This window comes from Aquarana catesbeiana, linkage group LG02 (assembly GCF_042186555.1).
Source record: "Aquarana catesbeiana isolate 2022-GZ linkage group LG02, ASM4218655v1, whole genome shotgun sequence".
NCBI classification, from domain to species: domain Eukaryota; kingdom Metazoa; phylum Chordata; class Amphibia; order Anura; family Ranidae; genus Aquarana; species Aquarana catesbeiana.
Genome location: NC_133325.1, coordinates 357,145,834 through 357,161,089, shown reverse-complemented (window position 1 = coordinate 357,161,089; position 15,256 = coordinate 357,145,834). Strand labels below are relative to the sequence as shown.

General features: G+C 40.9%; 1 protein-coding gene across 4 annotated transcripts in view; it reads right to left on the bottom strand.

Annotated features, from left to right (window-relative positions):
- Positions 1 to 1,559: 1,559 nt before the first annotated feature.
- The window catches only part of KSR1 (kinase suppressor of ras 1), a 248,440-nt gene continuing 234,743 nt past the window's right edge, over positions 1,560 to 15,256 (bottom strand). For all 4 annotated transcript variants that reach the window (XM_073615008.1, XM_073615005.1, XM_073615007.1 and 1 more), the window contains 3 exons: positions 11,260 to 11,395; positions 10,207 to 10,340; positions 1,560 to 2,196 (listed from right to left, as the gene is read on the bottom strand). In XM_073615008.1, coding sequence (XP_073471109.1) covers positions 2,118 to 2,196; positions 10,207 to 10,340; positions 11,260 to 11,395 — 349 coding nt within the window. In that variant the 3' untranslated portion in view covers positions 1,560 to 2,117. The remainder of the gene's footprint in view (positions 2,197 to 10,206; positions 10,341 to 11,259; positions 11,396 to 15,256) is intronic.

Here is a 15,256-nt window from a genome sequence, read left to right as displayed (position 1 = left end):
TCAGGTATAAAAACGTATCTATAAAGCTTGAGTGGGCCTGCTGTAGGTTGTGGATCCTATTAGCCACCTTCTCATATAGACAGTAAAAAAGAAAAAAAATCTGCTGCGCTTAAACAAGGGGATAACTTAAAAGCAGCTAACACAATATTGCTGGGTACAATAACAAAAAAATGTAGGTAAAGGTGTAACGCTAATAAATAATGATAAAAAAATTGATAAAAAGCATATAAACATAATCAATGCCGCAAAAAAATTGCAGTCCATCATGAAAAATCCAAAGGAAGGGTAGAAGACAGAAGGACCATCACCGACACTCAACACAACTGACTCTTACCGTCAGTGTATAGGACATACACATTGAGCAAATGCAGACAAATTCACAAATTGTATTATTCGAATGGTCCACCAATAGAATCCTTTTTCATAGATCCACCAGAGACAGATAGCTGTTGTGTAACAATCACAGCTGGGAGATGGACTCCACAGGAACAACTCAACAGGCTGTCTCCATGTGTTCATCTCTAAAGCCTTTAGAGATGAACACATGGAGACAGCCTGTTGAGTTGTTCCTGTGGAGTCCATCTCCCAGCTGAGATTGTTACACAACAGCTATCTGTCTCTGGTGGATCTATGAGAAAGGATTCTATTGGTGGACCATTCGAATAATACAAGTTGTGAATTTGTCTGCATTTGCTCAATGTGTATGTCCTATACACTGACGGTAAGAGTCAGTTGTGTTGAGTGTCGGTGATGGTCCTTCTGTCTTCTACCCTTCCTTTGGATTTTTCATGATGGACTGCAATTTTTTGCGGCATTGATTATGTTTATATGCTTTTTATCAATTTTTTTATCATTTATTAGCGCTACACCTTTACCTACACATTCTTATATAGTTAGCGTGGTAGCTATTCTGATGCAGGTACCAATCCTTTAAGCAAGAACAAGCATTTTAAACTGAACACCAGGAAAAATGACCTCTGCAGTAGGCTTTACCCAGTGCTACAAGGGTAAAAGCTTGTTTTTGACTAGGGAGAAAAAAAAAATGGGTATACTTACTTAATTCCTCACTCCCACCCATTCTTCCTCCTAACTGAAGGACGACCCACCGAAGCTGCTTTGTTGGTCACAAGCACTATGACATAATCATATACAGTGCAGGAACAGCAGTCCTGCCTTATGAGGATGACAAAGACCCAACATTTTGTAGAGAGAAGAGTGCTGGTTGTGCTGAGGGAGCGAGGAATAAGGAAGCTAACAGAACTCTTCTTACATCATTATGATATCTGTGAAAGAATTAATCTCGGAATATGTACAGGACGCATAGGATTTCTAGAGGACTGTTAAAGTTGTACATAGGCCTTGCTAGTGACATTCTAAAAAGGAGTTTACGAGGCATAAAGAGCAGTAAAAAAAACTTTTTTTCCAGGTCAACGTGAAGAAAGTTGTGGTAGCCTAGTTAAAAAAGATCAGTAAATGCCATCCAAAACCATGTTTTCTGGAAAAGCTTCAAGCTACACTAAATTTGTCCCAGGCCAGAAAATAAGTCTGTATCTGCGCAGTTGCTGTTTTTCTTCTCTTTTTATTTTTAGCATCACAGTTTGCATATGAAAGTCTGCTTCTTCAATCACAGTCATGGATTATCATTTGTGCCAGCAAATAACCCTGTTTAAATGTAATTTCTTATATGGATACTTTGGGCAATTTTTTTACATTTAGATATTGCCTCTCATTAGTCCGTTATGGCTTAGGAATAAAGCACATTTTAAATATATTATATCTTATAAACACTACTAATAAAGGGTTTCCAAACAGCACTGATAAGAAAAACTAAAAGTCAGTCACATTTAATCATTTTCACCAACAATACAACTCATATGCCTAAAATCATATGTAAACAACAAACACAGCAGGTAGAGTTAAGGCTTAATCCATTCAGCTCTGGAAGGGTTAGGCAAGGCACTGCATTGCTCCTGTTCAGTGCAGAATGGGTTAATATAAATTCAGTAAGAAAAACAGAATAAATCCAATAGGGGGAGTCACCACTGGCTGCAATCTGAACCTCTGACGGTGGGTGCAGAGCTAACCATGAACAGGACACTGAGATATCGCTCAGCGGACTAGATCTTTTGGTTACCCTGCTCCAAGACTCCAAGGCCAAACCTTTCAAAACGGGGAATACTTTTGCTACTGTTAATGCTGAAAGAAGGGGGACAAAACAAACACATCTATGTTAGACATTTTAACAAAAACATTTCAAGTTGCACTTCAGTCACTTTACAATAAATTATTATAATCACGGGTGCAAGATTGTCCAACAAAAGCCAGTTTTATTATGTAGCCATAGCATCATATGGAATATACTTGCAATTTCCTCTTTTATGTTTTTTTTTTATATTATATCCTTTATATTATAATTATAACCTTATATTATAACCTTTATGGTTTTGTCACTCTCATACTGGTAAAGGTCATGGCTATTTCATAACTTCCACAAAACGGACTACTAAAGAGGAATCAGGTTTTTTTTTTTTTTTTTTTAGGTTCCCTTTTTGTTTTACACTAATTACAAGACTGAGTTGCAGTTTGTATCCATGCTCGAAAGTGGAAGTTGCAAAAGTGTAACTGGTGACCCCTAGCTGATGACAAACAAAACCGAAAAGAATATAATAAAATAATTATAACTTGTATAATTACACTTTCCATAGATCAGCAAAAAGCTGACATTTTATATTATTTTCTTTTTGCCATATTCTTTTATGCCATTATCAATTTCATACTATGGAAAGGATGCCTAACAGGGCCTTTCGATTTGATTACCCCTCTAGATTTCTGCTGTATATAGCAATATTTTACACCATGTCCTGTAACAGATGTATACAAATTAGCTAGTTAGTTATGCCATAGAAAATAATTATGAATTCCTTAGTGAGAAATCTAAATAAAAAAATATTTTTTTAAATTTTAAGTTATTAAGGTGATAAAACATAGGTAAATGTATATTTATTGCAGAGATGTACAGCATATGTGTTTTTTTTTTTTTTAATTTGCTTTAGGTGGTGACTATCACTTGGGCAGTACAGTGGTTAGAACTTCAGCCTAGCAGTACTAGGGTCCTCGGTTCAAATCCCAACCACAACACTGCCTGCCCAGAGTTTGCATATTCTTCTTGCCTGCGTGGGTTTTCCCCGGATAGTCCGGTTTCCTCCCACACTCCAAGGATATGCTGATAGGTTAATTCAAAATTGGCCCTGGTGTATGAATGTGAGTTAGGGACCTTAGATTGTAAGCTCCTTGAGGGCAGGTACTGATGTGAATGTACAATATATATGTAAAGCGCTTCGTAAATTGACAGCGCTATATAAGTACCTGCAATAAATAAACAAGCTGCTTCTGGGCTTCCACAGGGTTTCAACAAGTAGTAGTAAAGCCTTCTAGCAGTTTGTTAAAGTGACAGTCACCACTGCTATTGAGCTGTTATCATTCCCAAACTAGAGCTGAAAGGATTCAGCATTGCTCCTTGAAGCCTGCCAAAAGCTCTCATACATACAAGCAGAAGCCAGTGTGAACAAAGCTTAAAATAACAGCTTCAGGATGGTAAGAACAGAGTTTTTGTAGGTAACAAAATGTCAAAAGATTGCAACTTCCTATTTTTGTGTACAAGCAGTATCAATTAGAGGTCGACCGATATGGGTTTTTCTCTGGCCGATGCCGATATTTAGAAAATCGCGGTGGCCGATGGCCGATATGTGATGCCGATTTTTTTGGGCCGATATATTTGGCCGATTTTTTTTTTCCTTTCTTTTTTCCCTTCATCTCATAAAATCTAACAGTTAGACCCCTTTCACACTGGGGCGTTTTTCAGGCGCTTTTGGGCTAAAAATAGCGCCTGTAAAGCGCCTGTAAAGTGCCTGTAAAACGGCTCCCCTGCAGTCTCAGTGTGATATCCCGAGTGCTTTCACACTGAGGCGATGCGCTGGCAGGATGTAAAAAAAAGTCCTGCAAACGGCATCTTTGGAGCGGTGTATACCGCTGCTCCACTACTCCTGCCCATTGAAATGAATGCGCACCGCTGCCGAAGCGCCTGCAAAGCGTTTTGGCATCGGCGCTTCAGGGGCGCATTTAACCCCTTCCTCGGCCGCTAGCTGGGTTATAAGCGCCCCGCTAGCAGCCGAATAGCGCCTCTAAAATGACGGTAAAGCGCCGCTAAAACTAGCAGCGTTTTACCATCAACGCATGCCCACTCCAGTGTGAAAGCAGCCTTAAGTAATACAGAATTTTTTTTTCATTTAAACATTAAACAAAACAAACCGTCAATCAGTTCACTCGTATGTATAATTTAAAAAAAAAAAACAAACAAAAAAAAATATCTTAAATAATAAATACACAAAAACAGGTGATCAAAACTTTTGGATGAAAAAAATGGGCTAACTTTACTGCTTAGGTTTATTTCTTAATTCATTACTGTATTTTTTTTTTTTTTAAATTGCATTTGAAAGACCGCTGCGCAAATACCGTGTGACATAAAATATTGCAACAATCACCATTTTATTCCCTAGGGTCTCTGCTAAAAAAATATATATAATGTTGGGGGGTTCTAAGTGATTTTCTAGCAGAAAATACTGGATTTTTACTTGTAAGCAACAAGTGTCAGAAAAGATTTAGTCTTTAAATGGTTAAACTGAGAGCTTCTACACACGGAGTTCAGTCTATTGATAAAAGAACCTGAAAGAGATACAATGTATCTTCTTATCAGACTTGGCAGGCTGCCCAGAGGAGGAGAGAATCCTCTCCACAGATAACCTCAGGAAACTTGCATTAACTTCTATTACAGAAGTCATTTGCAAGTCCCGCTGAAGTTATAATCGGCCTTTTTTATCAGCACAATCGGCGGATGTCGATTAAGTAAAAAAACGCCAAATATCGGCCGATATATCGGTCGACCGATAATAGTATCAATTCAATATTTTGTGCAAACATATGCTGAGAACAATACAGGCATTTTTTTAAAATTAACAGTACCATTCTCAAAAGCAGGTATCACTTAAAAATATAAAAAGAGGAAGAGGGGTGGTTTTCAGCAGCCAATATTTTTCACTATATTTTTTATATAAGTTCACTACTGTATAGAAAAATCACAGAATTGCATTAGTGAGTGCTGGATGCACCTCAATGTTTAAATTTTTTTCCTGCACTCTCTCTCTCAAATTCATTTGCAATTTTTTAGCATTGTTATTTTTGTCTGTTCTTACACTTACGCGGGACAGATACGGACTGTTCATAAATTGCAAGACAAAGTGGAAAGATTGTGCAAACTGTAAAGTGCTGCCATTTGATGGACAATCTTAAAAATACATACATACACACACAAAAGCTGCAAAAGTGCTTGTTAGAAGGACACAGAAGAAAAGCACTCAGTGCAATGATTTCACTAAAATGCTGGTAACCCTGTTTTAGAAAAAGTTACTGCTGGCTCATGGTGCTTGTGAAGCTAGATACATAGCTGGTCCTACGATTAGTGCCAAGTAGTTTTTCTGCAGTCAGAACCGGTTATTCAAGCAAACAGCCCACACCAAGAGAACAGTAGATGGGAAAAGATCAAAGTAGCAGAGACATCCAAGGGTTAAAAAGGTTTTCTAATATTGGTGATTATTTGTTTTGTAGATGAAAGGTAAGTATCCACGAAGCTGTAGATTAGCAGAAGACGCATGGAAGCATGCAAGGCAGAACCAGTTAAATTGCCAGCAGCTATAACCTATGAGGAGGAGAAAACATTGTTAATTAACAATAATCATGGCTGTATCAGTAATTAGTAATAGAGGATAATGAGTGAAGATGTTCAGATTAGGAAGGACATAAGTCACAAGTTAATAGGAAAGGTTGCAACTAATTTTTGGCACAATAATAGGAAAATGCAGTAGCTAACAGGGTCTGCTAGAAATTTTGCATATCTACATAGAATAGTCCTACAGATGAGTTAAGCTGTTAGAGAATACAAGCCGGAGAGCACTGCGACAATTCCGCGTGCAAGCTGTGGATCATTGGCGGTTATTTACTAAAACACAAGAGTGCAAAATCTGGTGCAGCTGTGCATAGAAACCAATCAGCTGACATTTATTATTGGCAAAGCTTAATTGAACAAACTGAGGCTAGAAGCCGATTGGCTACCATGCACACCTGCACCAGATTCTGAAAGCACCAGTCTTAGTAAATCTTCTCCATTATCCCAACTGACCTTGGAAGCAGTTTTTTGGGTTCCTAATTGTCAGGTAAAGAAGTTTAATAGGAAACAAATCCTTTAGGGTTGGCTAATGCAGGCCATACATGGGTTGAATTCCAAAAAAAAAAAATGATTTCGTAAATCAGAAATTTTGTGCGTTTTGTGATCCGATGGTGCCATCATTGATTTCAAAATTCGAACAATCATGCCTTCAATATAACCTCAAGTTGCTACAGCAAAGAATTCTTATGGCCGGGAATCTTTTTTTCTTTCCAGGAATTTGCTTTTCTTGAGCTCATGCGCATTTCTTTTTCGATTATATTTCTCACACGATTCTCCCATCGATTAGAAAATCGTTAATTTTTCAAACAATTTCCAACACGCCCGATTACTCAAATTTGATGGCACACGAAAAATCGTCCGTTGCTGCGGCCCACTAATGGCGTGAAATTTTAAGGAAAATTCTTAGATCAGATGTTCTAAAGAAAATTATTTCAGAACTCGACTCGTGTATGGCCGGCCTAAGAGTACACTAAGACTTGAGGTCTCTAAATAATGCTTGTGACACCAACCAACAGCTGACCACCATTGCTGCACAAATGTATTACTTGTTAGGCTTAAAGTGACTGTAAACCTTCAGCTTCTCTCTGCATATTATGTTATGGAAAACAAACATGCATTTGCAGTTGAAATCACCTAAGAAATGCTCTAGAAATACCTTTTTAATTTGATATAATTTTGACAGGTTACGTGACTGCTATCCTGCTCTTAGCCCCCTGTGGGGCTAATGCCGGGTGCACACGTACCGCAATCCAACTGGTTCAGGAGGAACCGTCCGATTTTCAGTATGTGTACACCTCCTTGGTCTAATTGTCAGCTTCTGCTGAATAGCCATGCTGGTAAACCAGCATTCGATCAGAGCCTGTAGCCAATAGCTGCAGAAGTGATCTGTGTATTCTGACGGGGGGGGATTCCGGCATCCACATCGCTTGTATATGGCTTTCTTTATAGGAGTGTGTGACAGCCTGTAGGTCTCGTTCTCCTACAGATTCAGGAGTTGAACAAACTGACAGGATCAACAAGTATTTCATACTTTTATTTTAATGTCATTTGAAAAAACAAAATGGAACTTATGTGCAATATGCTTTACACAATCATTTGTGCATATTCTTATTACATGTACTAAGCACATGAAGTGCCTTGTTTTTGTTAGTTGTCTTTCCTTTTGTAATTTTTTGTTTTCTTTGAAAATCTGGTTAATAAAAATTACCAGATTAAAAAAAAATGTTTTATTGGGAACCAGTGGTACGTTTGTATTTTTGGTTTACAGACACTTTAAGCATCCTGTCCTGGTTGAACTGTACTGAAGATTAACTGACCCCTGTACTTTTTGAGTGCTACGCTGAACTCCTAGCAATATAGCAAAATTAAAAATTCCTTGGGTATGAACTGTGCTATTCATATATACATGAACGTATTTCCTGGTCAACTTAAAAAGAAATACATATTCCGCACACTTGTCCCTCAGGCAATCTGGGGCTGTTTTGTAATTAAACAGTTATGACGAATACACATATTATATATTATATTATAACATGATATCTGAATAATAAGCTGCCAAAAGTCAAGGTTACTTCTGGCAGCTATTCCCTATACTAAATGGTACAAAGTAGTATACACTTTTGGTGATGGTATCCTGTAATGAGCACTATAATGGATCTTACCCGTTTCTTCTACTGAACAGAAATTCAGTATGCAAGTAAGATATGACCCTGTATCATTTCTACTTTCCATTACAGAAAGGTAGTTTACCTAGGCTTAAGCAAGTGGATTATTTAAGTACAATAACAATGCGGAATGCTGGTTTAACATGGAATGAACCAGACAATTTATTTGTTAGCTACTGGGCAGTGAATGTGAACATCATGCTGGTAGAATTGGTCCTTTTTGTAAAAGTTGTGCCATTGTCTTTAGAATTGTCCATTAAAAGTGAAATAAGTGACATGTGGAAATGACAGAGATGCAGAAGAAAAAGCAGCGTGAAGGGTCAACAGTACAAATCATTGCAGAGATATCCAAGGTGCGCCAGGCCCCACAGCAGGATCATGGAGAATGGAAAGAAGAAATGCAGTGACGAGGACATCAACAACATATTCCAAAGATGAAGGTAGGTAAAAAGAAAATTATTATTTTACAAAACCATGAAGAAAATGTTCCAGGTAAACACATGTATTTTAATAACAAAAATGCTGTATGATAAAGATTATAAAATATTTTCTCAGTGAAATACTTATTCTAACCCCTTATTTAGCTTTGCTTACCTAATCTGACACTGCAGCTTCAGTGTCTCTGATGTCACTTGAGGTCTGACAGCCTTGTCAACTGCCCACCTCACACACTTAACTCTTGAGTGCATTAACAAGTTCCTTTTAATTAGAAACTTTTTAAAGGCACACTTTTCCTATACAAGTATAGAACAAAACGAATGACTCTCCCATTTAGCCCGGCCATACACGGTTCAAATCTCGGCCGGTTCAGTAGGAACCAGCCGAGATTCGAACTGTTAATGGGCAGGCTGAATGTACCAAGTTGATCCATCGATCAACGTGGGTACAACCTGCCTGCCGGATTCTTTTACGATTATTGCTAGCTTCTGCTATAGCCGCTAGTGATAAGTCTTCTCCCGGCTGGGATGGGTTTTCCCCACCGGGAGCGAACAATAGCTCGGCAGGAGGGATTCCCCTGTCAGCACTATCCGTGTCGATGGGGAAATCATGCAAATTTCTTTTCTGCAACCCACGGTTGCAGGAAAGAAACTTGCACTGTGTATGGACGGCCTTAGTCTTTCCATGCCTATTCAAGAAGAACACCGGGAAATGTTATTTTACAGCTTGGGAGAAGGGAAGTATAACGTGTAAGTCTTGCTTGCCTCCATAAAGCCCATTATTAGATCCATTGCTGCAAAATCTTGACTCTTCCTGCTGTTCTTCCACTGCCAGCATGCTTTTAGTCCCTGCACGGTTTGAAGTTGGTGTCCTAGATGTCAGTTGGGATTTGCCAACCTCACAGTGCACTGCAGAATAGAAGACTGGTGCATGCAGGCAGCAGATGAACTTTATACTTAGATTCTGCAGTAGCACATCTATTAAAAATCACCACAGAGGCAAATATAATGTATATATATCATACCTTCAGAGAGACAAAATCTGGAGTCTTCTTCATTGATCCCAGTGCCTGCATCTGCACACTCAGAAACTGCTCAGTACAGTACAAAGTGTTATAAGGAAGCTACCATTGCTGAAAACATTTTTAGCTGTCTCAATGCCATCAGTGCCTTGAGTTGCTGCCTCAGACTTTTGGAGCAAGTTAAATCAGAACTGCTGTTGTGCATACATGTTCTGGGTTACTGACTTTGAAAGTATTGCCAGAGAGTAAACAAAGAAACCAGACAATCAGCACTTTGAGAAGAACATCAGCAACGGCAGCCTCCATAGTCCTTACAGGTGAAATACGGCACGTTTTCACTCTTTTTGTAATGCCCCCGAGTTTTACTTACCTTTCCAGATACTGCCCTGCATAGAAAGCAATGCTCTGCTTTCTGTTACTCATACTATTAAGTCTTGCTTGATCTATATTTTATTAATGTTAACACAACCTGGGTTCATAATGTACTTCACCTATACACGCACATTACCAGATCTTTAAGATCTGATAAATAATCAACCCTGTGGATCCTTTGGGTGGTTTGGCTGAGAAAGCTTGCACAATAAACAAATACAGACCCCAATATTGTTGTCAGATGTGCAAATTTTACCAAACAGAAGCCTCATGACTCCTAAAACTACATTTCCTCTCTGCATCCAGGATTATTCTACTCTCGGTTGTCTAGCAGTTATAAATGTATCACAGTGTTTCCTATAAAATGGCACAGATACCTATGTGAGCCTACAGCCCATGCTGTTAATGCCATAAAGTACCCAGCTACTCACTCTGCAGATTTCCAGAAGTGACCTGGATGTGACAACCTCCGGTTAAGTTTTGGCAGCTTTTCCAGCATGTCCATAAGGAGGGTAAAGCTTGGTCTTTCATTGACGTCAAAGGCCCAGCATGCAGCAAGAATCTCCTACAAATGTTTGGAAAGAATAAGAAGAATAAAACCTTAAAGCATTTGTGTACGTAGCTTTGTCTCTTTAAAATGAGATCACAATGCGAGTGCCAACAAACACTGCAGTATAAAAATGCCATTGTTATTTTCCAGGGTGCTCCAAAATCTGTGGTGCTCTAATATGCATATATTCAATTGCACTAGTAGGTTGGGGTTTGTCCTACCCCCTTCCGTGGCTCATGATTGGTTCATAAATGCGATGGGTGGCCTCAATGACCAATCATAAGTTGCGTTGAAGAGGGGCCAAGTAACAAAGAGGAAGTAAACCTTTTTCTGACCTGTAAAGTTAATGATGCATTGTCCCTGCTGGAGGCCGCTTCCATCTTCACCCATCTTCCTTCTGGGTCCGCGGACTTCGGCTGTGTGACTGTCCGAAGCCGCATGATGTCACTACCACGCCAACGCGCAGGAGCCGGTTACGGCACAGGGCTCTGAAGGAACGGCACGAGTGGCCGTTCCTTCAGAGCGTATGCACCGATGACGTAGAAGGCTGCATATACAGTAAATATTTCTTAAATAGTGCATGTTTAGGAGATATTTACAGTACCTTACAGTGCAGGCTAAAAGCACTGGTGAGTGTTTGTATTCCAATTTATATCTGTGGTGCATGGTCTACATAAGGAAGAGTACTGTGTTGGTAGATAGTATGAGCATTCGTTTCTTGGTGGAATGATCTATAAAAGTGAGAGTCCGATGGATTGCTTCTTTCTGAGACTTATTTATATAACATTGCAGTCTTTATTACTTTTGTGTACAGAGTGCTAGATCTCTGTAGTATATAAGCATGTTGCAATTGTACCTGAGAGTTATATAGCTGCTAGTGTCACAACATTTTTTAATAGCACTGAGAATTTATTATTCTTCACAGAATACTTACAGTAACCTCTTTGCCCAGACTTATAGTGGACAATAGCTGCTTTACACCTTCACCACTTCCAACTTGCCATATAAGAGCCTCAACTGCTTGATTTTTGAAAGGCCAATCTCGAGCCTGAAGTTCATACCACACGGTTCTTTATGGGTTTTGAAAATAAATAAATAAAAAAAAACACACAATAGTCATTTTATTGATATATTTTGGTTGAACATGATTCAAATTTACATTTTTCAAAATAAACTATTAATACAGAGTGTTTCCATGACATGGTTTCTAAAGTCTTCTGAGTTTTCTGATGAGACAGCGCAACGAAAGCTGCACAATTGTAGAATGTCACTCTTGAACAGGTGCTGCAGTCAGATGAACTACAGACAAAAAAGGGCTTGGGTCCCTCCTCTAAAAGTAGGGTACACTATAAGAAAATTAGAAGAAAAATTCCGTACGAGGCCCAATCGTTCGATTTTCGTATAGTGAGTACGCAACTTTCGACATCCGATTCAGACTTGCCAAACTAAAATTTCTGAAGGGACAAACTCCAACATTTTTCTCGTGCATGAACAGAACGAACGATTTTCGTTTAATGTGTACTGTTTTCATATGGTTTTCATACGAGAAGAATTGGATACGAAAGACTGCACATGATCAGAAACAATAAATGAAAAAAAAAGCCTTTGTAGTACGAGAATTTTTGTACATTAGTTTAATCTTTGATTTCGACTTGCTGTGAAACATCGTGGAAAACCGGACAATCATTTGCCTGATTTTCTTATAGTGTGTACCCGGCTTTAATCATTTAGCTGTGTGTGAATTCTGAAGAAAGCTAAATAGCAGGGGATCAAAATATTTTTTCTTTCTTTTTATACATCAGAAAAGTAAGCAACTGAGGAAAAATGGCAATAAGTAGACTAGATAACTGTTGAATGAACATGGTAAAGAAGAAGCAATGCAATATTTCATATTAATCTGACTAAACAGAATTATACTACTTTCTTTCTCGAACATCGCGGGACACAGAGCCACAGTAATTACTGATGGGTTATATAGGTATCACTGGTGATTGGACACTGGCACACCCTATCAGGAAGTTCAACCCCCTATATAATCCCTCCCCCTTGCAGGGATACCTCAGTTTTTACGCCAGTGTCTTAGGTGATGGACGTGTAAAGATGTCCTGTGCTGAGCTCCAAAGGGAATATCCTAAGATCCTACACTGGGGCAAGCCAGGCGAACCGGATCCATTCAAAGTGTCTTTTCATGGCCGAATTGAATGGTACCCGGGCCTCGTGTCCGAAGAAACGAGGTTTTACCCGTAATGCTTCTCTTTTTAGAGAGCTGGACCCCGCAGATCAGAAAATGGCTTTAAACTTCCTAATTTCTGGCGAGGTGCTTTACGGTCCCAGAACTGTTGGATCCCCCTATTCGTAGGGGGCCCCAGTCTCTGACGGTTTTTTCAAACGGAGCCCACCGTGAGAGGGGAAGATTGGGTCTGTGTAAACAGCACCCTGCGGCTGGATAAGGTAAGAGGAGATTCCACAGAATTTTTGAGTTCTAGTGGCTTTTCTCCTTTAAGGTAAATGCATGCTATGCCTATTGTGAGCACCGGGGGCTGCCAAGAGCACAAACCTGCACATGCTGACTGTCTGTCTCAGGTGTTTTCATCGCTGATTATGTCCCAGCGTCTCAAGCAGGCTGCAACAGGTAAGATGGAAAGGGGGATTTCTCATGTTTGAATGTTCCCCCCCAGGCTAGAGAGGGGCCACAGGGGTCTAGAAAGTGGTTATACCACCCGGGCTCTGCGGCCTAATGGCCACCATCTCTGAAGATAGCCGCTCAGGCAGATCTTGTTACCAGCCTCCCCCCCCCCCCCCCATCCCCAGCCTTTTCTCCAGAAGCATGACAGGAGAGTCGGCCTGCGCGGGAAGCGCTCGTTTTTTTCAAAACTCGAGGGGGGGGGGCGGTAGAGGAGGGGGCGGGACGTCAGCACAGGTGCTTAGACTCCCACTCAGGCCAGCTGCAGGCTATTAAAGGCACTCTGTACAGGTGCACACAGCCTTCTGAGAGACACAGAGCTGACGGTCGCATGTAAGGTGGGACACAGGCATTCTCCTAGGCAGCATTTACTGAAGTAACACCAGACTGAGCATTGGGTAGCAAGGCTTTTAGCCAGACTACATCGCGCAGCGGGCAGTGTTCATTTGTATACCTCACACCTTGTTGCTTTGCACTATGGGTAGAAGAGGTTCAAGCACCCCAGGAACCAGAGACACTAGGGGATCTCGTTCAGGTTCTGAGGGCCCCCTGTCGGCAGAATCCTCCCCCCTAAAGATGGGCCAGGGACGGCTAGCCAGGAAGAGCCATCGGGATCAGGGGTTACACCTGCTTCTGGACTTCAGCCCCTGTATATATTACACAAGAGGTTTTTTCCTCAACCATTAATGGTCTAGAGGAAAGATTAATGGCCGTGATTACGTCTTCACTCAGTGGAAGAAAACGCACTTGGCTTTCCTCTGTTCCCCAAGACCCTCAGACAGAGGAGCTCTGGGATAAAGGAGATGAATCCCTTTCAGAGGTTCAGGATGGGACGGATGATTCCTCTTCGGAGGAATCAGGTGGAGAGGGACCCTCTGCGACTTCCCAAGAGGAGAAAGTCTTAGTGCAGATCCTCACTGGATTGGTCCGCTCCACATTTAAGTTGCCCATACCTGAAACTGCTAAAGAATCCTCTTCTGCTTTGGGGTCACTGAAACCTTTCCAAGCAGCACATGCTTTTCCTGTTCATACTTTACTTGAAAAGCTCATTTATTCTGAGTGGGATCACCCAGACAAACGTTTTTTTCCGCCGAGAAAGTTTTCAACACTTTATCCGATGGAAGAAAAGTTTATTAAAATGTGGGGAATACCGGCTATTGATGCCGCCATTTCCTCCGTAAATAATAGCCTGACTTGTCCTGTAGACAATGCTCAGATGCTCAGGGATCCTGTAGATAAAAGGATGGAATCCCTATTGAAGGATGTTTTCTCCTTAGCAGCGATTGGAGTCTGTCAATACTTAAGAGACCATGTTAAGCAGGTCATCAAAGTATTACCTGAACAGCAGGCCCAGGGGTTTGCTAACCTTCCAGCGGCCTTATGCTTTGTGGTTGACGCCATTAGAGATTCTATTGTGCAAACCTCCCGTCTTTCACTGGGGTTGGTGCATATACGTAGAATCCTATGGTTGAAAAATTGGTCAGCCGAAGCACCATGTAAGAAGCTACTGGCTGGGTTTCCATTTTGTGGTGCAAGGTTGTTTGGAGAGGACTTGGATAACTATATCAAGAGAATCTCTTGTGGGAAAAGCACTCTCTTACCTGTCAAGAAGAAGAGTAAGCGTCCCTTTTCAAACGGACTCTTTCCCCAGCGCCGGGGGCTTCAGCCTCCATCGGGGTCCAGAGACAAGAGTCAACCCCAGGGACAAAAGAAGTCCTGGGGAAAGAAGCCTACTAGGCAAAACACTAAGACCTCTGCATGAGGGGGCGCCCCCGCTCACTCGAGTGGGGGGAAGACTGCGACAGTTCTCAGAGCTCTGGCAGGAGGACTTCCAGGACAGATGGGTAATCTCCACGGTAACCTTAGGGTACAAGCTGGAGTTTCAGGAATTCCCCTCTCCTCGGTTCCTCAGATCAAATGTTCCCAGAGACCCAGAGAAGAAGCAGTCGCTCCTTCTAGCGTTAGAGCGACTTTTGTCGCAGGAGGTCATTATGATAGTTCCCGCAAAGGACCAGGGATTGGGCTTCTATTCCAACCTTTTTACGGTCCAAAAGCCAAATGGGGATGTCAGGCCCATTCTGGACTTAAGGGATCTGAACCGATTCCTAAGGATTCAATCCTTCCGCATGGAATCAATTCGAACAGTAGTTCCCACCCTTCAGGGAGGAGAATTTCTGGCATCAATAGACATCAGAGATGCATATCTGCATGTGCCCATTTTTCCTGCTCATCAGAAGTTTCTGCGCTT